This window comes from Pinus tabuliformis, chromosome 7 (assembly GCF_031772625.1).
Source record: "Pinus tabuliformis cultivar Carrire ecotype Pingquan chromosome 7, CPIR1, whole genome shotgun sequence".
NCBI lineage: Eukaryota > Viridiplantae > Streptophyta > Pinopsida > Pinales > Pinaceae > Pinus > Pinus tabuliformis.
Window position 1 is genome coordinate 1,691,164,799 of NC_142293.1, and position 25,826 is coordinate 1,691,190,624.

The window sequence follows — 25,826 nt, forward strand, 5'->3', positions numbered from 1 at the left end:
ATTGGAGCCTTTAAAACATAATCATAAATATTTAAATTCATTTAAAATATATTTTGTCCAGCATTTCAGAAGCCTTGGGTTGTATACAAAAAAAGGGTTCACGGTTGTTTGATTTATAAACATGAAAAAAATGGGTGGGTACTATAAAGTACCGCTTTTCAATTCTTTAGTCATATCCCCGTGCTGTTAATCGAACCCGTGACATCAAACATAGCATTAATATTATTAACCACGAGATCACAAATAAGCTAAGTCCCGTTCTTGTGGTTTAATGGTAAACACGTTGCGTTGGTAATGAGCAGGATCTGTTATGTTGACACTTTAAATAACACCGTAAGAGTTAAATACAAAATATATATATATATATATATATATATATATATATATATATATATATATATATATATATATATATATATATATATATATACACCAGTGTTGATAATATCGGTATCGGGAAAATATCGGCGAGGGTCCAAAAAATATCTTATCGGCAATATCGGCGAAAATATCGGCAAATATCGGCAAGCATAAAAAATGCATAATATATTCATTTTTTTCAGATTTCTAAACATATAAAGCAATAACAACATGAACTAAACACATTGGCACATAAATATGAAGAAGGCATTGATATATATGATGTCAAATAGAAATGATACATCAAACTTCAAAGGCGATACCAAATCCTGCTGATCCCTGATAATTGTCCAATCAAGGACTCAAACAAAACAACATCACATATATAAAACTTTAAAAGTATTTCATCATCATGAGTTATAAACTTATATGTAGCAAAAGTTGCAAAACAAATAAAACTAGCAGCTATCTATCTGAGACCATTGGTCTCTCCCTAGCAGCTTTCTTTCTGTCTTGTTCAGCAATTGCTTCACGAGCTTTTTGTATAACCTCTGCACTAGAAACCATACAAGGCATCACATCTGCATCATATGCAGAGAGTTTAGCCAGATGGTATTTCAATCGTGTAATCCCTCCTGACATCTTGGTCCCACACAAGTTGCATGATATATATGCCTGATTTGCCCCACCAATAGCCTCCCCATACTCCCAAAATGGGTCCAAGGCTTTTGGCATATTTGACATTTGTAGTGAACTAATTCAAACCTAGGGCACAAAAAAACAAAAAATTGGCGGCATTAAATGAGTATAACTATACAGTGCCCAGCAAACACTCAAGAAACTATTTTAATTTTTAAAGCAACATCTTCATGTTCAGAATTTAAACAACAAAAGCAAGCATAAAAAATGCATAATATATTCATTTTTTTCAGATTTTTAAACATATAAAGCAATAACAACATGAAATAAACACATTGGCACATAAATATGAAGAAAACACTGATATATATGAAGTCAAATAGAAATGATATATCAAAGGCGATACCAAATCGTGCTAATCCCTGATAATTGTCCATTCAAGGACTCAAATGTGGAGAACCAATACAAAATAACATCACATATAATAATAAAAGTATCTCATCATCATGAGTTACATGTAGCATAACAAATAAAACTAGCAGCTATCTATCTACTGCCCTCTCCCCCTTTTACGGGAAAACATGATGGGCTGTTTGCCAGGCCTGCCCCTAGTAGTAGAAGGCCCTGACATTGCCTCTGCACCTAATGTCAAATAATGAGTGATAGGCATGGAGCTATGCTCTCCTATATCTATAGCAGATGGTGTTGATGTTGATGCTCCCGCAGTGTCCTCCTCCTCCTGCTCCTCCTGCTCCTCCTCTAAGTGCTGCTGCTCCTCTGACTCCGAGTCCTCCTCTTGCTGCCCCTGGCTCTAACCATGAAGGTGACTCCTCCAATATGGGCTCCTGAGACTCCACCCTCCACGGAGACAATACATCAATATTGTCTAAGGAAATGGCATCTGGATCCACTGGTGATTCTATTTGCCTCACTCGAAGTCGGATGTTGTAATGCACATACACCAAATCGTTGAGGCGTGCGAACTCCAACCTGTAAGAGTGTCAAAAAAAGTAATGAGTCTTGACTCTTGACTCTTGACACTTGAAGGTCATAAATTAAAAATTAAAAATTACAATAAGTGTAATTGCTCAACTGAAGGCTTGAGTTCAAAGTTATACCTGTTGCGCTTTTTGGCGTGTATTTTCTCAAATACACTCCAATTGCGCTCACACCCTGAAGAGCTACATGTTTGACTCAAGATTCGTATAGCCAATTTTTGCAAATTTGGTGCCCTTGCACCATAGCTTCGCCACCAAAGATCTACAACAAAATAATGAAATAAAAAATTCAAAAACTTAAAAGTTAAAACATAATTAAATTCAAATTTCTAATTTCTAATGAGTGATGACTTGTCACTTACGTGGCATGAAGAGGTCCCTTTCCTTAATGGCATCATCAAAGCCAAATAGGCCAGCACAATCCTGATAACACTGTACCTCGCGCTTGATTTTGCTACGAAGCTCAGAATCAGGTACCATCCTCTGAATACAGGAATGGAGCCCTTCCATCACCTCGCCATCAAAACCAAAGTTGCATTTGTATGCAAATGCAGGGTTGAGGAAGAGTGCTGCTGCATGAATGGGTCGATGAAGCATCCCTGTCCACCGACTATCGATCACATCCCATAACATCATCTGCCTATTAAGGCCAGCAGAACCCTTGTCTGCATAATAGGAACGAATGGCCTCCTTGGCCCTATCCATGCCCTCATACAAATAAGGCATTGCAGGCTTCTCTCCATCCACCAATCTAAGAACCTTTACTATAGGTTCGCTAACTGCACATGCTTCTTGTACTCCACGCCAAAATGTCTCAGAGTACACCATTTTTGCAATGGCTCTCCCATCAGGTCTCCTGCTGTATCTACAATTACGCCAATCATCAGACACAAACATTTGCTTCAACTCGAACTGACATCGAAGCAAAGACTGAAGAGTAATAAAGGTTGTGGCAAAACGCGTGATGGCAGGACGCCGCAACTCCTTGTTTCTAGTGAACCTCCTCATAAGGCTAAGAACAAAAGCATGGTTATAAATAAACTTGGGGATGCTCCTAGCCATATCAACTGCCTCCTTGATGAAGGAGAGTTTCCCCATATCCTCAAGCAACAAATCAAGACAATGCGCTGCACATGGAGTCCAGAACAATGTGGGATGCCTCTCCATAAGCATTCTGTCGGCAGACACATAATTAGCTGCATTGTCTGTTATGACTTGCACCACATTCTGCACACCAATCTCCCGAATGAACCCATCTAACAACTCACATATCGTTGCTGCATCTTTGATATGTTCTGATGCATCCAACGATTTAATAAACATGGTACCTTTAGGACAATGTACCAAGAAATTTAGAAGGGTCCTACCCTTCCTATCTGTCCAACCATCAGACATCACTGTGCATCCAGTGAATTCCCATGTCTTTTTCAACTCCGCCAATCTAGAGTTGATGTCTTGTTTTTCTGCTTGAAGAATTGGCCCCCGCAACTCCTCATATGTGGCACTTTTGTACCCTGGGCCCACAACAGCAATAGCATCACACATTGGCTGCCAAAATGGATTGGTTTTTGTGATGCTGAGAGGTAAGTCGCTCCAAAAAATACACCTCCCCATGACTCTATCTGCTTCTTGCTTCTCCTTTTTTTTAACAAGTGATTTTATGCCAGGTTGTGCTCCAGCTCCTGTTCGTGGAACAAAAAATGATGACCTCGCATTCACACTAGCAGTAGCGCTAGCATGTGATGGTGTGCCAGTTGTGGAGCCCCTCCCACTAGGGCCAGTAGGCCCACTACCCTCAACATCAAAATCAGGAGAACATATCCCGAAAGATCTACCTGCACGTTCAGCTTTGTTTCTTTCCGCCTCTTCCTTCTTTCTGTCCTTTTCTTCAATTGCCTCAAGAGCTTTTTGTATAAGCTCCGGACTAGAAACTGTACAAATGCCAACATCATGTCCAGTGAGTCTAGCAAGATGGTATTTCAGTCGTGTAACCCCACCTGTCATCTTGGTCCCACACAATTTGCATGAAAGATATGCACGATTTGTCCCACCATCAGGGGTCCCATACTCCCAAAATGGGTCCAAGTTTTTTGGCATATTTGTATTTTGTAGTGGGCTAACTCAAAAGGAAATCTACAGCACCAAAAAAAATTTGGAATTAGTAACTTAATAAGTAATACGAAATTTTTCAAATTACAAAATTCAAATAACCACATCATTACAAAACAGTTTTAACTTGACTGTTGATTCTTGAATAGAAGTGTAATACAAGTTGACTGTTGAAGTGTAATACAAGTTGACTGTTGAAGTGTAGTGTAAAAAATTAAAAATATATAACTGTTATGACTCATGATGACAGTGACATAGATTGCTTTCTTGCTTTCTTGTTGATCACTGTACATTGCCTGCAAACTGTTTATGAAAACTCCTCAGTGAACTAAACCTTACAAACTCAAATATATGGACTGATATTTAATTTTATATGCTTCCCTGTGTTGTTAATTTTATATGGACTGATATTTAATTTTATATGCGGTTTGGAAACTAGTTTGGGGTAATATTACAGTGATATCCTCCTCACTGTCTCAGCCTTAAACACTATGTGCATGTGTGGGACATTAATCCCAACACTTAATTAATTTCCTGCACAATATTATAAATCATATCACAGTTAAATGATGCCAAAACACTCAATAGCACAACTCTTCTCCTATTCTCTGCTCCTTGGCAATATCATATATGTATCAACCTAATACTTTTCCCACAATCTCAAGACAATCATGCCCAAGAAGCAGTCCTGCATGTTGTAGATACTAGATCATTCATCACACTTGACACCACCAATTTTAATGTTAGAGCGTTGTCCCTTATTACTATCATCATCCTAAGTCATGTATTAATGTCACAAGATCACCAAGTCACATAGGTCATATGACATATCCATAATACATATCACCGTTATTCATTAGAGTCACAGTTAGCAACAACTTCAGTCACGTGATTTTTACCATATCAAGGGTCATAGTCACAGCAGGGTTAAAGGCACTGTCTCAAGATCTGGTTACTGCTACATATATTACAAACATGGTTCCTGTTATCAAGTATTGAGGTAACTGATGTGTATCCAAAGCCCACTGCGCAAGGATAGTGTGAAGATGTCACAGGTTGACCGTTGAACCATGTCATTTGTATATCAGTTAGGGTTATGGTAGAATGACAATATCATTAAAATCTAAACCATGACGAATATCAAGGCGTATTGATATGCACATCAAAGGCGTATTGAATGCATTGAAAATAGACACTATCACAAACCCATCTATAACTTCAATGTCTGTCTACGATGGACACTGTCACTGAAAACTCTGTTACGGTACCTGTATCAGTATGAACTTTGAACGAATGGAAACTGGAAAGCACCCCTCAAACCCTCGGGCCTCCTTCGCAGCAACCTTCCAGCGCTCAAACAAAAGTTAAAAACTAAAATGACTTAACACCAAGCGCAAAAACCCTTTATACAGCCCGCGCGGAAATTTTTTAACAGCCAGCCGCGATATTTACCATTGTCGCGCGATATTTTGGAATATATCGCCGATATTTCGGATTTCTCGCGCGATTTTCAAAGTTGGAAAATATCGCGATATTTTAGGGCCGATATCTCGTTTCGCAGAAAATAGCGCGATATTTACGAATATCGCCGAGATATCGGCGATATTATCAACACTGATATATACCTAGCAATGATTGAAATAAAATCACTTTTATATCACGCTATGACGACATAAAGAAGAACTCAATTTTCTGGTTCTGGATGCCCAGGTGGCATTGGTAGAGGTGGAAAACAAAAATGTCCTTTAAAATTTCTACTTATATATTTACATTAATTACTGGGAAATTGTCTTGCGAATTGACGCATATTGCCTGTAGTTCCGCTTGTAGGTCTCTCCGTCGCTTGGATCTTGAATGTGTTATCTTAAAATTGCAATAGATAAAATCTATATATAATAACGTAAAAATGAGTAATGCATATATATATATATATATATATATAAAGGTAAGTGAACAGAAAGAAATATAATAAGATTGAAGGAAAGAAAAAGATACAGAATAAGAGTGTAAATAAGAGGAATTTTATGGGGCCTGAACCAAAGGCAAATATATATATATATAAAGAGCATAATGGAGGAATAAAGAATATAATAAAGTAATGTTAAAAAAAAAAAGAGAAATGAAATAGATAGTAAAAACAAACTTAAAAATAAAATAAAATTATCACATGTAATTCACCAGAATTTTAGCATCGTTCTAGCCTTTTTCATCTTTTGATAAGGGCTCCAGTTGACTGATTTCATTCAGCTGAAAGATCTCAAAAGTTCATCATTCAAATTGTGTTTTTAGAGGATCTTCTCTTCTGAACAGTGAGCAGAATTGATCATCAAGTCATTTCTGTTTAGAGGCAGGGATCCGTGGTGCAATGGTAGGCAACCTTCTGATCTAGGTCTAGTGAATGCTCTTTCCAAATAAACTTGCATACTTCAAAAGCATATCTTGATAACCCTCAACTTCATTTGACCATGTATCTGACACATTTATTACATGAAGATTTTGTTTCAACCCTTTATAGGTGATTCCTTTTCAAAGTTATGCATGTATGTTAACTCTACCTATGAAATAACTTTTGTGGCTGATCTTATAAAGTTTGTTCTGGTCCTTACCTCAATTTACAGTTGCTTGGAAATTATCTTTTCTCTTTGTTCAAATGGATTCACTAGTCAATAGGTGATGGCACACACTTTTAAGATGACAAATTTCTAGGATACTTTATCTTTTGGCATTTTTCTAGGTATGCACATGCTGATTGGCCCTAGCATGCAGCCTTTATGAACCCTTCTAACAGGTTCCTTTTTATGTTCCTTGACAGTAATCAAATGTAACTTGATAGGTTCCCTGTTATGTTGTTTGATCATTCATAGCCTCCTAGATTTGCCAGTTTGAAGTTGAAAGGAACAGCTAAATTTTTCAGATAATATCTATGCAAGTTCTCTGCCAAATATTGTGAAACCTGAACTTATGATAGCACAAAATTTTCTATGAATTCTATTGCAGTCAATTTGCATTTGCATCAACCATTAAAGTGTTATGTGCAATTTATAAAAACTACTTTCCAAAGCATCCCTTAGAGAACAAAATTGTAGTAATTATATCCTTTGACGGAGTCCTTCTTAAAAATCATAATCACATTTTATCCTAATTTATTTCCTCCGTTTAAACCCAATCTACTTTTTATGATAGACTGCTGAACTATATCTCTTCTAGATTTTAATCATGACATGTCTAGGGTAAATTTTTCGGCTAAAGGTCAAACTGATATGGAACCAAAACAACCCTTCATTTTTATAGATTTAATCCATATCCAAGTAATATATTCAGAATATAAATATGTATGACCTTCCTTAAATGTAATAGCTAGATTGAGGTATGGCGGGTATGTTACCAACGTACATTGTAACGAGACATTTAACATTTTTCAATCATGGATGTTATTTGGTAAATAAACTTTAGATGTCTTACCTTAGGAGCTAATAACCATACACTTCTGCATTATTCATATTAGGATAGAATACCCTGCATTAGGACAAGGAGGTCGCGAGACCACCCTCCTTGACCTCGGTACCAGTAAGATCCGCCTAGCGGATAAAAATAGCAAAACTATACCCGTTTATGAATGTGAAGTTGCAAAAGAAAATTATGTGTTAAATTCAGTTGTCTACCTCAAAATTTTTTATAGAATTTTATTATGTGTTCAGGAACCATTACAATGGTAAGGACGTATGAGCGACGACGACGTGATCAGGCAACATCACCACCATTAATGCCGCCACCGTCGCCATCATCATCCCCATCACCATCGTCACCACCAAGACCATTATCAACATCAACCGCCTCAGTGCCAGAGTTGACTGTGATAATGAACTCTTTGGAAGCCTTATTGGAGACATTAAAAGAATCAACTAAGGCTAAAACCAAAGAGGAATTTCAGCATGTAGCCACCAGTTCAGCGGAACCAAATAATTCTGAGCCCAGAAGATCGAAAGAAGACATTTCTAGGGAGCTTCATAAAATTAGACTCCCAGAATTCTCAGGAGGTCGAGCAGGTGAACGCGCTGAAGCATGGTTAGAAGGAATGAAGAGATGCTTTAGGCTAAGAGAATATTCTTCTTCGGCAAAAACAAAAATTGCCGTGTTTCAATTAAAGGAAAGTACCTTGATTTGGTGGGGAAATCTGGAGAAGCAGCTGCACCTTACATCGGATAATGTCCCTTGGGAACTATTTGAGGAAAGGTTCCGCGCAAAGTATTTACCTCCATACTTTCAACAACAGCAAGCCAGAGCCTTTCATACATTAATTCAGAGAAATAAAACGGTGGAAGAATACGAGATAAGGTTTATGGAGCTTGTAAAATACATTCACTACTTAGATTCTGACGAACGTCAAGCTGAACGCTTCATATTTGGGTTAAATCCTCGCATCAGAGCCTTGGTGAGCATGTGGAAACCATCATCAGTAGCCGAGGCAGTCGAATGTGGCCGTTATGCAGAAGAGCACCTTGGAATCAAAAAAAGATATGGGGCCAACAGGGCCTTTCCAATCAGGATTTCCAGGAAAGACTCCCCGAAACTTTTTCAGAGGAGGTAGCTCGAGGCCACCTTATGGTAACAGGTTTACCCCAAGAAATGTAGGGACAAGAGCTCCCATGGCAGTAAATACTATAGCCGCGGAATCATCAAACACCAGCCCATGGACATCTCGAGGGACTATCAATAGAGGAAGAAATTCGAGAGGAATCAACATGAGAGGACGAAGCTTGTTCTCTAGAAATTCATGTCCTGATTCAAGAGGATCAACGCAGCTTAATTGTTGGGGATGTGGGGGACCGCATTTTCAATGTGACTGTCCAGAAGCTTCGTCGAATATATTGCATAAGACTGGAAAGGAACCGATATCAAACAATCGAGGTAATCATAGAATTCACGCAGTAGTCAGTAACGACCAAGCAACACATCAATCCACTGTAGTGGAATCTTCAGGTATTATCAATGGTATAAAATTCTAAATCTTATTTGATACTGATGCCACAGATAGTTTCATTTCGTCATATGCATTAAACAAATGTGGGTTGGCAGCTCGTAGACAAAATGATTTCCATCAAGTGGAAATGGCCTCAGGAGAACTCCAAACCGTGGGCTTGAGTGTGGATCAATGCAAAATTGACCTAGGGGTCTGTTCGACTAAATTGAAAGTTTATGTCACAGCGTTAGGAACGTATGATCTTATCATAGGTATGGATTGGCTAGAAGCTCACCAAGCTTGGGTAGACTGTTATGGGAAAACAATTCTAGGCATAAATGATGAAGGAGAAGTAATCCAAATTCAAGGAATCAAGAGGGAAGTATCTTTACGCTACATTTCAGCAATGCAGATGAAGCGTTGTTTAAGGAAAGGTTATCAGGCTTATGTAATTCAAGAAGTAAGCGAAGGAAAAGGACCATCCTTAGGACAATATCCGGTGTTAGCCGAATTCCCGGATGTATTTCCAAAAGAACTACCTGGATTACCCCCGGTAAGAGAATTGGATCTCACTATTGAATTAAAACTAGGTACCCAACCGATCTCTAAAATGCCTTATAGAATGTCAGCTCCAGAACTTCAGGAATTGCAAATTCAATTAAAGGAACTACTGAATATAGGGCACATTCGGCCTAGTACATCACCTTGGGGCGCTCCTGTAATTTTTGTGAAGAAGAAAGATGGATCTTTAAGATTATGCATAGATTATCGAGACTTGAATCGAGCTACAATAAAGAATCAATACCCTATGCCTCGAATCGACGATCTTTTCGATCAAATGAAAGGAGCTGCTGTCTTTTCAAAAATTGATCTTCGATCAGGCTATCATCAGCTAAGGATTTCTGAAAATGATATTTCTAAGAATGCATTCCGGACATGTTTTGGACATTATGAATTTACTGTGGTACCATTTGGGTTAACAAATGCGCCAGCCATATTCATGAATCTTATGAACAGTGTTTTCCGTGAATCTCTTGATCAATTTGTGCAAGTCTTTTTAGATGATATTCTCATCTATTCCAAGAATAAGAAAGAGCATGAAGATCATTTGCGGATAGCATTTTCCTGTCTTATAGAACGCCAGTTGTATGGAAAACTATCTAAGTGTTCATTCTTTTAGGAAATGATTCATTATTTGGGACACATCATATCAGGTGAAGGGATTTCAGTAGATCCTGAGAAGGTAAAAGCGATCATGGATTGGCCAATACCGAAAAATGCACATGAGATACGAAGCTTTATGGGTTTAGCCAGTTATTACCGAAGATTTGTGGAGGGATTCTCCAAAATCGCAAAGCTAATTACAACCCTTCGGCGTAAAGGTGTTAAGTATGAATGGACCGAGGAATGTAACAAAGCATTCTCTAAACTCAAAAGACTACTCACCAGTACACCAATCCTAAGAGTCCCTGACATGGACAAAGACTTTACGGTATGTACTGATGCATCCAAACAGGGACTGGGTGCAGTATTGATGCAGGATAGAGGAGTGATAGCATATGCTTCCAGAAAGTTAAAACCTCATGAAGAACTCTATGCTACTCACGATTTAGAATTAGCCGCTGTAGTGCTAGCTTTAAAAATTTGGATACATTATCTAGTGGGACGAAGTTTTACACTTAAAAGCAACCATCAAAGTCTACAATATTTGTTCACCCAAAGAGACTTAAATGCCAGGCAAAGGCGATGGAGTGAATTCCTAAGTGAATATGACTTCGGAATATCATACATTAAGGGAAAAGAAAATGTAGTAGCAGATGCTTTAAGCAGAAGACCTCGGGTATTTTCTCTCATACCCATTAAAGTAGACTTAAGACAACGAGTATTGGATCATCTTATAAAAGACAGCTGGTATTTAAAGGTGAGAGCAAGTTTTGAGGGTAAAAGGGCAAAAGAATCTAAATTTGAGGGATATGATCTAGAAAACGATGGGATCTTACGATTCCATGGAAGGATGTATATTCCTGAGGATAAAGATCTTCGAGATACCATCCTTGGGGAAGCCCACAGAGCAGTATATTGTGCTCATCCTGGAGTAGGGAAAATGTATGCGGATACCAAGAAACTCTTCTTTTGGGCAGGCATGAAGCGTGATATCACTCAATTTGTTGCAAAATGTTTGGAATGTCAGCAAGTAAAGGCAGATCATTGTCACCCAGCGGGCCTCTTACAACCCCACGACATTCCTATGTCTAAATGGGAGACCATTTCTATGGATTTTATCACTGGACTACCTCTTACTTCTCAAAGACACAATGCCATTTTGGTAGTGGTGGATAAATTAACAAAAAGCGCCCATTTCATTCCCGTAAGAGATACTTACGATGTTGCCGACGTAGCTCGCGTATTCATAAATGAAGTTGTTAGATTTCATGGAGTACCTAAGAAGATTATATCCGATAGAGATTCACGATTCACTTCCAGATTCTGGATTTGTATGCAAACAACCTTAGGTACTCAGCTAAATTTAAGCACTGCTTACCATCCTGAGACTAATGGGCAAACTGAAAGAGTAAATCAAGTACTTGAAGACATGTTGCGAATGTATGTGATGGATCAGCAATCACACTGGGAAAAGTACTTACCCTTAGTCGAATTCGCATACAACAACAGTTACCACAGTTCGATTGGGATGCCTCCATTTGAAGCTTTATATGGCAGACCTTGCAGAACACCATTAAGTTGGGACAGGTTAGAAGATCGAGTGATAATAGGACCAGAATTAATCCATGAAATGGAAGCACAAGTAAGACAAATTAGACAACGATTAAAGGAAGCGCAGGATAGACAAAAGAGTTACGCTGATGCTCACCGAATTGATAGGAGGTATGAAGTAGGGGATCAGGTCTTCATCCACATCAAACCAAATAAAAGTACTATTTGATTCGGAAAAGGGACAAAGTTGTCACCCCGATTTATTGGACCGTTTAAAGTCGTGGAAAGAGTTGGACCTGTTGCCTATCGTCTTGCCCTGCCACCTCACCTGCATAGAATTCATAATGTATTTCATGTTTCTGTATTAAGGCATTATATAGCTGATCTATCTCATAACCTTCAATGGAAGGAATTGCAGGTATCAGACGAGGGAGTCGTAACGGTCGAACCGTTACGTATACTGGAACGTAGGGTTCGACAACTGAGGAACCGCCTGGTGGACCAAGTTAAGGTCCAATGGGACAAGTATAGTCTTGGATCAGCAACTTGGGAAAATACAGAGGACATATGTCAAAGATACCCTAATCTATGTCAATTTTGAAGAACTTTAAACTATGTTTAGTATATATTTACTTCACTACAATCAGAGACTCAGAAACATTTTTAATGATTATAAATAAACGTGAAATTTTGTGACATAATATATGTTTAATTTCTACTGGTACATGGATACCAAAACGATATATGTGGTTCATTTTACTAAATTATAGTTGTCAAGGTAAAGTTAAAGACGTTAAATGATTTTACTTCTGATAGAAATTAAGATATTATAAATCTGTTTTATTTATGCATGTCAACATGAACAATGGAATAGAAGTCAAGAAGTGAATACATTTTAGATGAAAGTCAAAAGACATGCATGGAATATGGCAAAATATGTTATACTGTAGTGTCATATGTGAATAATACATGAGTTATTTTGAATATGCTGATGCACATTTTACAAATGCATGGGTAAGTGTATGATTGCAGATAATAAACAGTTACCGGGATGACCACGTGATGACAGAACCTCAAAACAATTAAAGCTCAAAGTGATTCTATGATAAGGTATTAGCCCTAATTCTACTGGGAGGGGTGGAGGTGTTACCCACCGTTTATCCTCCGAACCCTGGAGTCATGGGAGGACTGTGTGAATCACGCTCCCCTAGACGTGTGATGATGACTGCCGGATGCCTACTGGGAATCAGGTCGTTATAACCGACGCTGTCACCTTAGAGTTTATGAATGGTTAGGTCAGTAAAACTGACGCTATGGCATACTCCAGTAGAGGACGGATAGGATGGGAGCGGAAGAGATTAGGAAGGATAGGATGATTATAGAATAGATTGGGAACCTGGGTAGGGTAAGATTTATCCATTAAAATCATAAACCTAAAACTGTAATTTTATAGTCTCGTGATATTAAAACAAAAATTTTAAAATCTAAGAAGGGGGTACTAATTACTATCATAAGTAATCAGATAAGATAAAAACTCTAACTTCGGGACGGAGTTTTCTGAAGGGGGAGTGTATGTAACGACCCATCTAAACTAATTAACTAATATAAAGTTCTAAACTTTATATTAAAACTGATATGATAAACTTCATATTAAAAATAAATATGAGTTAAACTTTAAAATAAATATGAATTAAACTTTATAATAAATGTAAATTTAAACTTTATAAAATATATAAAGTTAAACTTAATAAAATTAAACTTTATAATAAAAATAAAATTTAAAACCTTATATAAAAGGTGACGCATAATCCAAACCTGGTGATATAAACAAAGTACATGTATAAACAAAATAGATCAGATGGATAAATATCTAAGAGTCTGAAATGCATGCGAAGGCGTGGCAGGAGGAGGAAGAGCGGTGGCTGTAGGCGGGAGGGCGACCACCGCCAAGCCCGCAATTGTAAAACCACAGATCTGAGCCAGGCACAGGGGGTGAAAGAACAGAGGAAAAAGGAGGAGAAAATCAGGAGAGAACCAGGAGGGCAAACCAGAGGAAGAAAATTGACCATTGGAAGAGCTTTAGGCATTTTGAGGTTCTGGGCACGGGGGACAGTAAGCTCCTGTGAGAAGCTTACTGGATTGAGCAGCTAGGCTCTGCTTAGTCTGGCTAGGAGGAATTGGTTTCCCGGTAATTGGAGCGGCGTAGCCGCAGGCAACATCATCGGCAGCAGTGCAGGTAGCAGTTCAGGTAGGTACCTGCTTTAAAATTCTTTACTGTTTTTGTCTATCAGTTTTTTGGTCTTTACATGTGATAAATTCCTTACTGCTTTCTTTACTTCTGTTCTCGGCCCTTACAAAGACCAAGACACAAAGCTTCATTTTTCCTCCTTGAGTCAACGAAAGTCAAGCTGCCCACTTCTTCCTTCTACCTCAGCTATCTCTTAGATTTCTGCTTCCTTTTACCCTGCTTTATACCAGCAACTTCTCGGCTTCCTTCAGAAACCTTAGCACGTGTGAAGTATCAACTTTGGAACCTTGATTCCCTTCGCTTTAGGTGGAGACTGCTTACTTGACAACTCGGCTTGATATCTTTCTTGTTCTTCACCCAAAATAATCTCTTATTGTGACTGTAATATTTCGGCCTTCTTCCTGCAATAGACAGGTCTGTAATCTTGCACGTGTGGAGCTTACTTGGCCCAAAAACAGTCCCAAAACAATCCCAAAGACCTCGCTCTTCCTTCCCTTCTCCTCGCTGGTTATAAGGCTTCTTCTTGATGACCTTCACACTTCTTTCTAGCTTAAGATCTTGACCGAAATTCTATCTCTGAAATGAGGCCGAGCTGCCCTATTTATAGTCATTGGAGTCTCCATAATAAGCTGACTTGAACAGAGGGTGAGCCGACATGTCTGTTGGAGCAAATTCATTATTTCATTTAAGGCTGACTTGAGGTAGATGCTTGAGCTTGGTCTTGGAGGGCTAATTGACACTTTCATTGACTCATATAAAAATGTAACATGCCTAAGAAGGGTCCTTCGTACATGACATTGACTCTTTTTGACTTTATGACCAATCCTAAGGGCTCACAAAGGGAGTCATTACTAAAAATAAAATTCCTTGTTCATGGAACCCATGAGATAAGCATTACAAAAATAATTTTATTTTTCTTCTTTACATCAATTACATAAAATCACAATTACACGTCATTATGAAGATCGAACCTAGTTACATTTTTCAACAATGCCATGCGTCTACGTTAAAAAACAATTATGCCATGTCAAAAATCTATTTCATTATGTGCCATTTCATGCGAATATAAGCAGACCATTAATGTAACTTGCTAATTGATCTATTTTGTGATAAAATGCCAAAGAGATGAGGCATTGGGGCTTGTGTAATTTCACTTTATTATCTACGTATTTGCACTTTAGCATTGTACTTCCTTTATAAAGCCTTGACAAGTCTCTGCCTTCTAAAGCAGCCCTTCTGTTAATGGATAATTTTCATGATGATATCAGTGGATTCTAGAATATTCATTGTAGAGGAACCACCTTTCCATTGTATACGTATAGATCAAGGTTAATGTAAGAATTAATCTGGTTAATAATGGATCTTGATTAGCACTTTCCATGGAGATCAACGGGCTTTGTCTGCTGCTATCATAATCCGATTTAGGATTTAGGAGTCAGATTTTTTCAGTTTCAGGTCTGGTTCTTTATGTTTTTATGGCTGCTTTAGTTTAGTTTCCAATGGTTTTCTGCTACCTTATTGTGATTTTTGAACATTTGTTTTAGAACAATGGAGATCTTCTAATCACATTGCATAAGAATAGTTACATTTATACAAACCCTTAAGTTTTATCTTATGGATTGCTAATTCTAATCATCAACATGACGAAGAAGTCTTTTTCAGATAAAGCTACTTTTTATGCACATGCTTCATGGGCTTGTTTTGTTGGGTTTTTGGCATGCAGTTTCGCTGTAGGCATTTTGTGCTGCATCGTGTTTCATTGTATGGTTTCCTAATTCTGGTTAAGAAATTCAGGTTGTAATGTGATCTGTTCAATGGATTAGGGGTTACAAGATTCTATATATTGTATTGTAAACAATGGAGTTGATTGATGATAAAAAAATAGAGGTGCGGGTCTAAACAGTTTGCTGGTTTTCCCAGTTTGGGTTTCCAGGATAAATTCTCATGTATTGTGTGCTTGTCATTATTTACTTTTCTGTTTATTAAGAATCTGTGTGTGCATTGCATCACTATCAAAGGTTTAAACTTACATGTTTACAATATCATTTTCATTTTCTCTCCAACAATTCTGCAGAAACGTTTGAAAGTAGATTTTAGAGGATTCGTTCCTATGAGCTCACATTTGGCAGACATTGTTGAGCGACTCCTTGAGCCCGCACCTGAAGATCGCTTCCAGGTATAGACAGTTCTGATTCCTCCAAACGACTAGGTGTTTTGGTTTAGACAAATGGGAAAGGGATTATTTTACTGTTGAATGTAAGTACATAATCAGAAAAACATAACTATACCTTGTAAGATTAATTTTTAAAGGCAGTGACAATGTACTTCTTCAAAGTAAAGTGGCTTTCCTTTTTCCCTCTTTGGGGAAGTCAACAATGCTTTGCTAGTTTATAATATACCTCTCAATATGGAATCTAGTGTACTTAACACCCTTGAATATGCTTTGGTTGTTGAATATGAATTATGACAGATATTTGTTATGTTCTATCTAGCAAGAAGGAAAGCTTAGCACTTAGAACCCATTCCCATTTTTGTGATCTATTGACCCTAGGGAATTTTTTTTTTACTTTTTACAATTACGAAAGAAACTTCCAGCAATGTTATTATATATAAGTAGATTGTGAGCATTGTTGTTTGTTTATTTTGTTGACTATGATGGAAAATATCTTTACTGCTCCAAATATTTTCGTTTCATGACTTTATTGAAGAGTCTTGACTGCTTAATAAAAGCAAGATTAATCCCTATCAAATAGTATAGCTAATAATAATCTAAATTTAAACCATTTTATGTAAGAGCTTGTCCCACAAGAAGGCTGTACAATCATATAAACAAGCATATGGTTGAAAGTATCTTGATTCCAAACTATTAATGAGGATGAAAGGAAAGAGTTAAAAGTGGTCGTCTCTAGATAAAGAGGAGCCAAAGATGGTGGGAAGAAGGGGGCATTATTTTCTCTTTGTAAGTCGAAGTTCTTCATTACTCAAAAGGTATGTATAGAGATGTCAAAATGCATGTGGCCTCACCCCGACCAGGTTTGTTGATCAATGCTATTACCATGCTACAAAAAAGAAACAAAATACCCAACTGAGAGGTCCACAGCCATATAGGCCTTACACACCAGAAAACAAAAAGAACTAACAAGACACTAGTTACCATAATCACTCATCAGAAGTGATAGATGTAGGATTGTTTGGCCCCGTTCCTGGAGGAGGAGGTGCGTGGTATAGACAGTGGACATGTTGCTCTGTTAATTTTAGGTATGTTCTATGCTTAGAGCAATTTATTGCAATTTTCATAGTTAGCTCAATATCTTTTCCAAATTAGCAATCACATCAGCATTAAAGTAAACTGTAGATAGAACATAAACATAAATCGTAGAAGACAAGCCAAGACAAGAGGACACAAGATGTGGCGCTAGCCAGGGACAAACCCCAATGTGGGGAAACCCTTGATCAATTCTTCTTATATTTTCTTCAATAGTTCAGCAGAGAGAGAGAGATAGTATGTTTACAACGGAAGTCAACACTTTGACTTATCTAGATAAGAGCATAGATCATCTCTAAGAAGATGATACATGAGATCAGTTGAAGACACGCTGCTTCAACTGATTCTCCAAGGTGACTCCCCCTATCGTTGTGCTACATTTCGTCATCATGTTGCACCTCACCGTGCTGCACCATGCTGCACCCATCATCACTATGCTGCATCTCATCATGCTTCATTAATCATGACTGTACCCATCACTGTACTGCATTATGTGCCATTGCTACACCATGTTGCCATACTGACCTATGTGTTGGCTGCATCTTGCTTGCTTGTTGTCCTTTGCACGCTTGTTGTTGTATGTTAGCTGTCCCTTGCATGCTGGTCTCCTTCGGGGACAGATGCTCAGGCTGTTCCGACAATTTCGGTTGTTCCTGGCAATTCCGACAGTTTCGGCAATTTTGGCAGTTCCCGGTAGTTCCGGCAATTCGGCTATTCCTGGAATTCCGACAATTCTGGCAGTTCCGGCAGTTCCTGCTTTTCCCGGCAGTTCCCGGTAGTTTCGGCTTCTGCCCTCTGCGTCAGCCTTCTCGGCTATTCCGACAGTTTCGACTGTTCCGAGCAGTTCCGGCTATTCTCGGCTGTTCCGACAGTTTCGGCTATTCCTGGCAGTTTCGCCAGTTCCGTCTTCTGCCCTCTGCGTTAGCTTTCTCGTCTGTTCTGGTAGTTTTGGCTGTTCCTGGTAGTTTCGGCTATTCCCAACAGTTCTGACAATCCCGATGGTTCCCGGCAGTTCTGGAAGTTCCGGCAATTCAGGCTATTCTTGGTAGTTTCGGTAGTTACAGCTTTTCCCGGCAGTTCCCGGCAGTTCCAGCAGTTCCTGACAGTTCCAGTAGTTCCAACTTTTCCCAGCAGTTCCAACAGTTCCCGGCAGTGCCAACAGTTCCGGCTTTTCTAGGCAGTTTCGGTAGTTCCCGGCAGTTCCAGCTTCTGCCCTTTGGATTAGGGCAGTGTTATTCCTTAGGATCTCTCCTCCTACTAAAACCCAAAGACAAGTAGAGAGGAAGAGATCCCAAGTGTGTTGAAATGACTTGAAAGCCACCTCTATTTATACTAAAACGTTGAGCATAAGTGGGGTTTATTTAGTTGCTGGCTGACCTTGATGAATGTCCCATAACACAAATAAATTCATATCTCCATGAATACTTATTGGAATCAGATGATCTTTAGATCAATCCTACACCTCTCGATGAGAGGGATCCAAGAAAAATATCAGCTTCCATTAATAAGATGACCCCCATGGAGTTTGGCCCTAGTTTCCAATTTTAACACTTCCTTTCAACTAGGGAAAACTCCATCTGCTGATCCATATGTTTGACTGTACTATCTCTGCCATCAGTGCCCTGCACTGCTTTGCTATCCTGAACCATGAAGAAGAAGAATTGATCGAGAATGTCTCATACCATTCTCTACTGACCCAAAGTCAGTGTCATCTAAAGAGAGTGTGTCACATCACTCTTACTGGCCCGAAGTTAGTTTTATTGATCTTAGATCAATATCACAAGAGAGTGTCTAAAACCACTCATATTGATCCCAGATCAGTTTCATTGATCCCAGATCAATGGAGGTCATCCTAGCATAGGGAGTACGGTAGATACATCGATGCATCCATCGATAGTACTACTGTGGTCCCTAACCCCATTTCCCTGCTCATTGATCAGATGAGAGGTACTTCCCATGAGTCCCAGACTGCATGGGTAGGATGCCTCGATAGGAGAACTAATCATCCTGTCCACAGGAGAATGAATCATCCTGCCCCACAGTCGCCACGGGAGAACTAATCATCCCGGTCCACAGGAGAACTAATCATCCTGTTTCACAATTGCCATGGGAGAACTAATCATCCTGGCCCACAGGAGAACTAATCATCCTGTTCCATAGTCGCCACAGGGTATCACAGGGGAAGGTTGAACCTGTCATCTTGTACATAGCGCACCACCAGGGGAGGGTGAGTCGCCCTGTGGTCGTATGTTGCTCCACTAAGTACCCCAAGCCCCCAGAGCTCCCAGAGCTCAATGCATGCAACATGCAAGACCCTTATAAGAAGGTCTCTCAACGACTCCAAGTCGTTCAGGAAAGTCACAGGTTTGACCTTTCCCCGGGGCTTTGACAAAATGTCTGCGACCTGTACATCAGTCTCAATGCGATGGAGCCTCCTCGCTCATCGACTTACCATATCCTAGATAAGGCAGTATCTGATGTCTATCCGCTGGAGCAATCATCGAATATGAGATTCCTCAATAATCGAATCCCCCCTCTGGTTGTCACAGAGAATCACAGTGGTATTCATCATGTGTACAAAAAACTCACTTAAGAGCTTCTGCAACCATGCAACTTCACACGAGATCATACTCGTAGCTATGTATTCGGTCTCGACGGTGCTTAAGCAACTGACTTCTACTTCCTGCTCATCCGTGATATCGAAGCAGAATCCAAAGAGAACCAGCACTGAGAAGTGCTCTAGTGATCCTCCACACTGCCTGCCCAGTCAGCATTCGAATAATCATGTAGTTTCATATTTCCGGCAGTGTATCTCAATCCATGAGAGATTGTGCCCTGAAGATATCTCAGAAGATTCTTGGCACAAATCTAGTGAGGCTCAACCAAATATGAGCTCACCATGCTAACTGCAAAACATATATCCGGACGGAAGTCCACCAAGAACATCAATGCGAATGAGTTTATGAAACTCAGAGGCATTTCCCAAATCTGGTTCGACATCACTACCATATAACTTTTAAAAGTTAAGATCCTCGAGGTAGTCACAGGCTTTAGTTTATCATTCCACATCCAGAATCCAACTCCCTCTTACTTCTGTAAATGAGAGGGTCTGCACCTGTCAGAAATAGGTCGTCCTCATAAGGTGCTGGTATGAGAGGTCTATCATCCACAAACTTCAAACAATGGTTTGGATTGGCGTCACTCTTAGTGAATCTCAGCTTCATCTGACAACTATCAATCCTCTCATACTACGCCCGAGGAGTTTTGCTTCAAGCCATAGAGGACTTTCTTCCACCTGCATATGTGAGATTCCTGATCATCAATCTCAAACCCCTCTGGTTGTTCCAAACTTGTGGACCTGCTACATGAGGGGAATGGTCCCTTGTAAGATTTTGCTTCGGTACATCTCAGATATGTACTTTCATGCTCTTTTTGAATTTAGGCATCCCTGTCACCATCTGACTCATAGACCTCCGGTGCTATGTGTCAATGGACATGGTCCCCAGTGGACTTCCTGCAACTTGATACAACCCTGAACTCAAAAACATCTTTGAAAATTCTATTTTCAAACACGTACCTTTCCATCGATGAGTGCCACCCTGTAACCTTTGACTTCCATTGCCGAAATGGACACCGGGTTCTTCTTGTGATCAGGTACATAAAAGAGATTTTGTAAATGAATCGAGTTACCTTCATTCAATTGAGGGGTAACATTCCCTACACCCTTTCTGGGATAGATGGCATCGGCTCCAAGCATAATCCCACGATTATTTCCATCTCTACCAAATTAGAGAGTGCACCCTTCTATCCGATGAAGTGCCTTAAAGCACTACAATCAATAAGCCAGATTCCCAAAGAATCTGAAGGAGAGGGCCAATACAAGATAACGCTTCTTTATCTTATCAAAAACAACATTTGATTCTTCGTACCTGGGGTTCCTTGCTTTCTTTGAAGAGTCGGCCATTTCCTTGATGACCTGCATTACCTGTCATTCCTTTGATCATTGAGATATTCCTGGAATGATTTTTATCTTCATCAAGAGATGTGTCTCTGCCATTCGGACACTCCTTCGCATAATGGCCGAACTTATTGCAACCAAGGCATCTGCTTTTCCTTCCACCCTTAGATCCGGACTTCCCAATGAAGTGATCTTTAGGTAGGCCATCAAAAACTTCTGCTGCGCTATTCTGATAATATTCTATGCTTCGACTTCAACCTCGGTGAATTTGAAGAGGGATGAGGAATCCACTGATCCTTTTGTCCTTTCCCAACTATCTTCGGTGATTGCTCTTTCACTCTTGCTTGGGCATTGTCTTCACCTCAGCTCTGATACCATGTTAATTTTAGGTATGTTCTTTGCTTAGAGCAATTTGTTTCAATTTTCACAGTTAGCTCAATATCTTTTCCAGATTAGCAATCACATCAACGTTAAAGTAAACTGCAGATAGAACATAAACATAAATCGCAGAAGACAAGCCAAGACAAGAGGACACAAGATGTGGCGCTAGCCAGGGACAAACCCCAATGTGGGGAAACCCTTGATCAATTCTTCTTATATGTTCTTCAATAGTTTAGGAGAGAGAGAGATAGTACGTTTATAACGGAAGTCAACACTTTGACTTATCTAGATAAGAGCATATATCATCTCGATCATCTCTAAGAAGATGATACATGAGATCAGTTGAAGACATGTTGCTTCAACTGATTCTCCAAGGTGGCTTCTTCACCTATCGTTGTGCTGCATTTCGTCATCATGTTGCACCTCACCGTGCTGCACCATGCTGCACCCATCATCACTATGCTACATCGCATCATGCTACATTAATCATGACTGTACCCATCACTGTACTGCATTATGTGCCATTGCTACACCATGTTGCCATACTGACCTATGTGTTGGCTGCATCTTGCTTGCTTGTTGTCCTTTGCATGCTTGTTGTTGTATGCTAGCTGTCCCTTGCATGCTAGCTGTAATATTGCATGCTTGCTGTATTTGCTGCTAAGAACCATACAATTGTCCCAATGTTAGTTAGTTGTCCCTTGCATGCTGCTCTCCTTCGAAGACAGATGCTCAGGCTGTTTCGGCAGTTTCGGCAATTTCAGCTGTTCCCTGCAGTTCTGGCAGTTTCGGCAATTTCGGCTATTCCCGACAGTTTCGGCAATTCCGGCTATTCCCGGCAGTTCCGGCAGTTCCGACAGTTCCTGCTTTTCTCGGCAGTTCCGGCTTCTGCCCTCTGCGTCATCTTTCCTGGTTGTTCCGGCAGTTCTGGCTATTCCCAGCAGTTTCGACTATTCCCGGTAGTTCTGACAATTCCGACAGTTCCCAACAGTTTCAGCAGTTCTCGGTAGTTCCGGCTTCTGCCCTCTGCGTCAACTTTCCCGGCTATTCCCGATAGTTTCGGCTAGTCGACAATTCCAACAATTCCGGCTATCCCGACAGTTCCCGGCAGTTTCGGAAGCTTCGGCAATTCCGGCTATTCCCTGTAGTTCTGGCAGTTTCGACTTTTCCTGGTAGTTCCCGACAGTTCCAGCAGTTCCGGCTTTTCCCGACAGTTCTCGGTAGTTCCAGCAGTTCCGGCTTTTCCCAACAATTTCTGCAGTTCTCGCAGTTCCGGATTCTGCCCTTTGGATTAGGGCAGCGTTATCCCTTAGGATCTCTCCTCCTACTAAAACCCAAAGACAAGTGGAGAGGAAGAGATCTCAAGTGTGTTGAAATGACTTGAAGGCCACCTCTATTTATACTAAAACGTTGAGCACAAGTGTGGTTTATTTGGTTGCTGGCCGACCTTGATGAATGTCCCATAACACAAATAAATTCATATCTCTAGGAATACTTATCGGAATCGAATGATCTTTAGATCAATCCTACACCTCTCGATGAGAGGGATCCAAGAAAAATATCAGCTTCCATTAATAAGATGACCCACATGGAGTTTGGCCCTAGTTGCCAATTTTAACATGCTCAAAGTGAGCAAGCCAAGTTTCTAGCTTCTCGAGCTTCTTTGTCAGTATATTTTGTCCATGCCAAACAACCACAATTCGTTCATGAACGTGGCATTGAAAGCAATGGAGTTGCTCTAGCTTAGCCATAATTTCCTTGTGTTCTTCTCTCCGGACCCTGTCATGAGATTCGAGTGTGTCCATGATAGATTGAACATCTCCTGTTGTGACCAACACTTACACGCCCAACTAACCCCACGTTTCCCGTCCTGCCACTCCTCCCCTGTGAGCTCGGACCTTGTCCACAACGTGAAGAAGGGGGCATTATTAACAATGAGCAGTATAATCATTAATGTTAAAAGGGGAAGAGGGAAAGTTATTATAGTATAAGATACAATGAAGTTGTAAAGAGTCATGTTTGTGTAGGGAGGCTCAAAATGGTGTTTTGTTGTGCCTAGAAGCCTCCACACAATATGGAAGAGATTTTGTAAAGTTCTGTCCTGTTATGTTATGTAAACATTTTGACTCATTCAAACTACATAAAATTTAAAAATAAAATAAAAATTTAATAATTAAAATAAAACTGAAGTAAAATAGTCTATTTACCGTTGGTGGTTTTAACAACCCATGGTTTTTCCAATGGTATTCTTATGTAAGAATATATATATATATATATATATATATATATATATTTTTTTTTTTTTTCCTACCAACATAGATCCATCTTAACTCCGGATCTACCAAGCGCTGAGAGGGATCAAATCTCTTGAGGTGCAAACCTCTTTTAGACTGAAAAGAGATTTGATCCCTCTCGGTGCTTGGTAGATCTAGAGTTAAGATGCATCTTGAACTCTCACCTAAGAGGAAAAGTCCTAACCCCAACGGGAGAGCCAAGGAGTCATTGTCATTGTCAACCACTAAAGTGTACCTGAATCTTTTTTGAAGACTCTATGCCTGAGGATGAGTTAGAGGCTTCATATACCATCAGAGTTCACTATATCATCAGAGTTTCTTAACTCTATTTCTACTTCTCATCTTCTTCTCATTTTGTACACAGATTCCACAAGCCTTGCGGGGATGATGTAAAGTGATGCTAGTGTGATGAGTTGAGTCATGAAACAGGCCTAGTTAACTTGGGACCTTGTCATCAAGTGAATTTACTCTGGGAGGTTTTTTTCACTTGGTTAATTATTAGGTGCTTACGGGGACATAATAATTAATTGAATTTTTTCTTCCAAGCATAACCCCAGAGCCGAAGTGCGGCTTGATGGTGAGTCCTAGTGTCTAGAGTCATTGTATATTACCATATTATATCACTCTTAAAATTTCGTGGAATTTGATTAGGCCTAGGGATCAATTTTTTTAATATTTTAAATTTCTCGCAGGGCAAAAATTTGAATAAAATATGAATGTAAAATGTAATAAGCAATGTCTAGAGAAGTTGGATGGGGTATGTGTGCTCAAAATTACACCTCCCACCCTCAACTTTCTGTTGATTTGGGGTGGCATTGGATGTGCTCTAGCGATGAAAATTGGTGGAGAGGCTAAAGCACATGAGATCTCCAAGACCCAGAAATGGTTTGGGGAAATTCTGCCCGGTGAAGGAGATATTAAAATAATTAATATTTTTAATGGGTTCCTAAGTCTAAACTTAGGAAAATAAAAACATTAATGGGTATTAATATAAAGTTGGGTTAGAATGTTCTAAATGACATAGATCAAGCCAAATCTAGTCTTAGCCGTTGATTAGAGATGTAATCTCGGTCATTGAAGACTCAACAGAAAAAGTATAAGAGGAGGCTTGAGGGTGAGTTGGAGATACACCAGATTGATCAGTTAGTTCGATTTTCTAGAGCGAGCTTTGCTAAGGGAAATCAAACTAGTGATTAGAGTTGCAGCGAGGGGCAGTGAGTACGAGGTAGAGAGGCAAAGATAGTGCCGAAAGACCAGCGCAAAAGCGTAGAGGCAGACGTAGAGCCAGAGGGAGCCACACAGAGGCAAGCAGTGACTGCGCAGAGGCCAGAAGGGCCTGCATCATCCACACAGAGGCTGTAGAAGTGACGCAGAGGGTCAGAGAGGCTGTGCAGAGCCTCAGAGGGTTGACATAGAGGGTTTCAGGCTGATGCAGTGGCCAGGAGGGCTGATGCAGTGCTTCAGATTGTGCTGTAGAGGGTTTTGTGGGGCAAACTTTCAGAATATCTGCTACCGAGGAGAGGTATTATTGCCAGATTATTTATCTCTGTCGGGTGAGCCAGTTTGGCACCCAGTGTACTCAATAAAAGCTGCTTAATAATAAAACTCTCAGAACTGTTGCACCGGTTTTCCCAAGTTGGGTTTTTTCGGGGACGATTTGTCCAAAAATAACGGTATCCCTTGTGTGTTTGTTCATTTCTTTCAGTGATCTGTAGATGGTTGAGACTGTATTGTGTTTATTTCAGTGTTTATATGGTTAAATAACTTGTTAGTAATTAAACAAGTAGGTGAAATAAACCAGAGAATACAGATAAAATTTCTAATGGGTAATACTTAGAAATTTCAACATGATATTAGAGCTTTGCAAATCACATGAGAGTTGAAGGCGCCAACTGAATA

The 25,826-nt window shown here is 39.6% G+C and overlaps 1 protein-coding gene across 10 annotated transcripts in view; it reads left to right on the plus strand.

Moving 5' to 3' along the window:
- The window catches only part of LOC149255020 (uncharacterized), a 451,815-nt gene that overhangs the window by 198,772 nt on the left and 227,217 nt on the right, over positions 1–25,826 (plus strand). For all 10 annotated transcript variants that reach the window (XR_016267201.1, XM_089460284.1, XM_089460289.1 and 7 more), the window contains one exon: positions 16,104–16,205. Coding sequence is in view for 9 of the 10 variants with exons in the window: in XM_089460284.1 (XP_089316410.1) it covers positions 16,104–16,205 (102 nt within the window). In the remaining variant the exon portion in view is untranslated. The remainder of the gene's footprint in view (positions 1–16,103; positions 16,206–25,826) is intronic.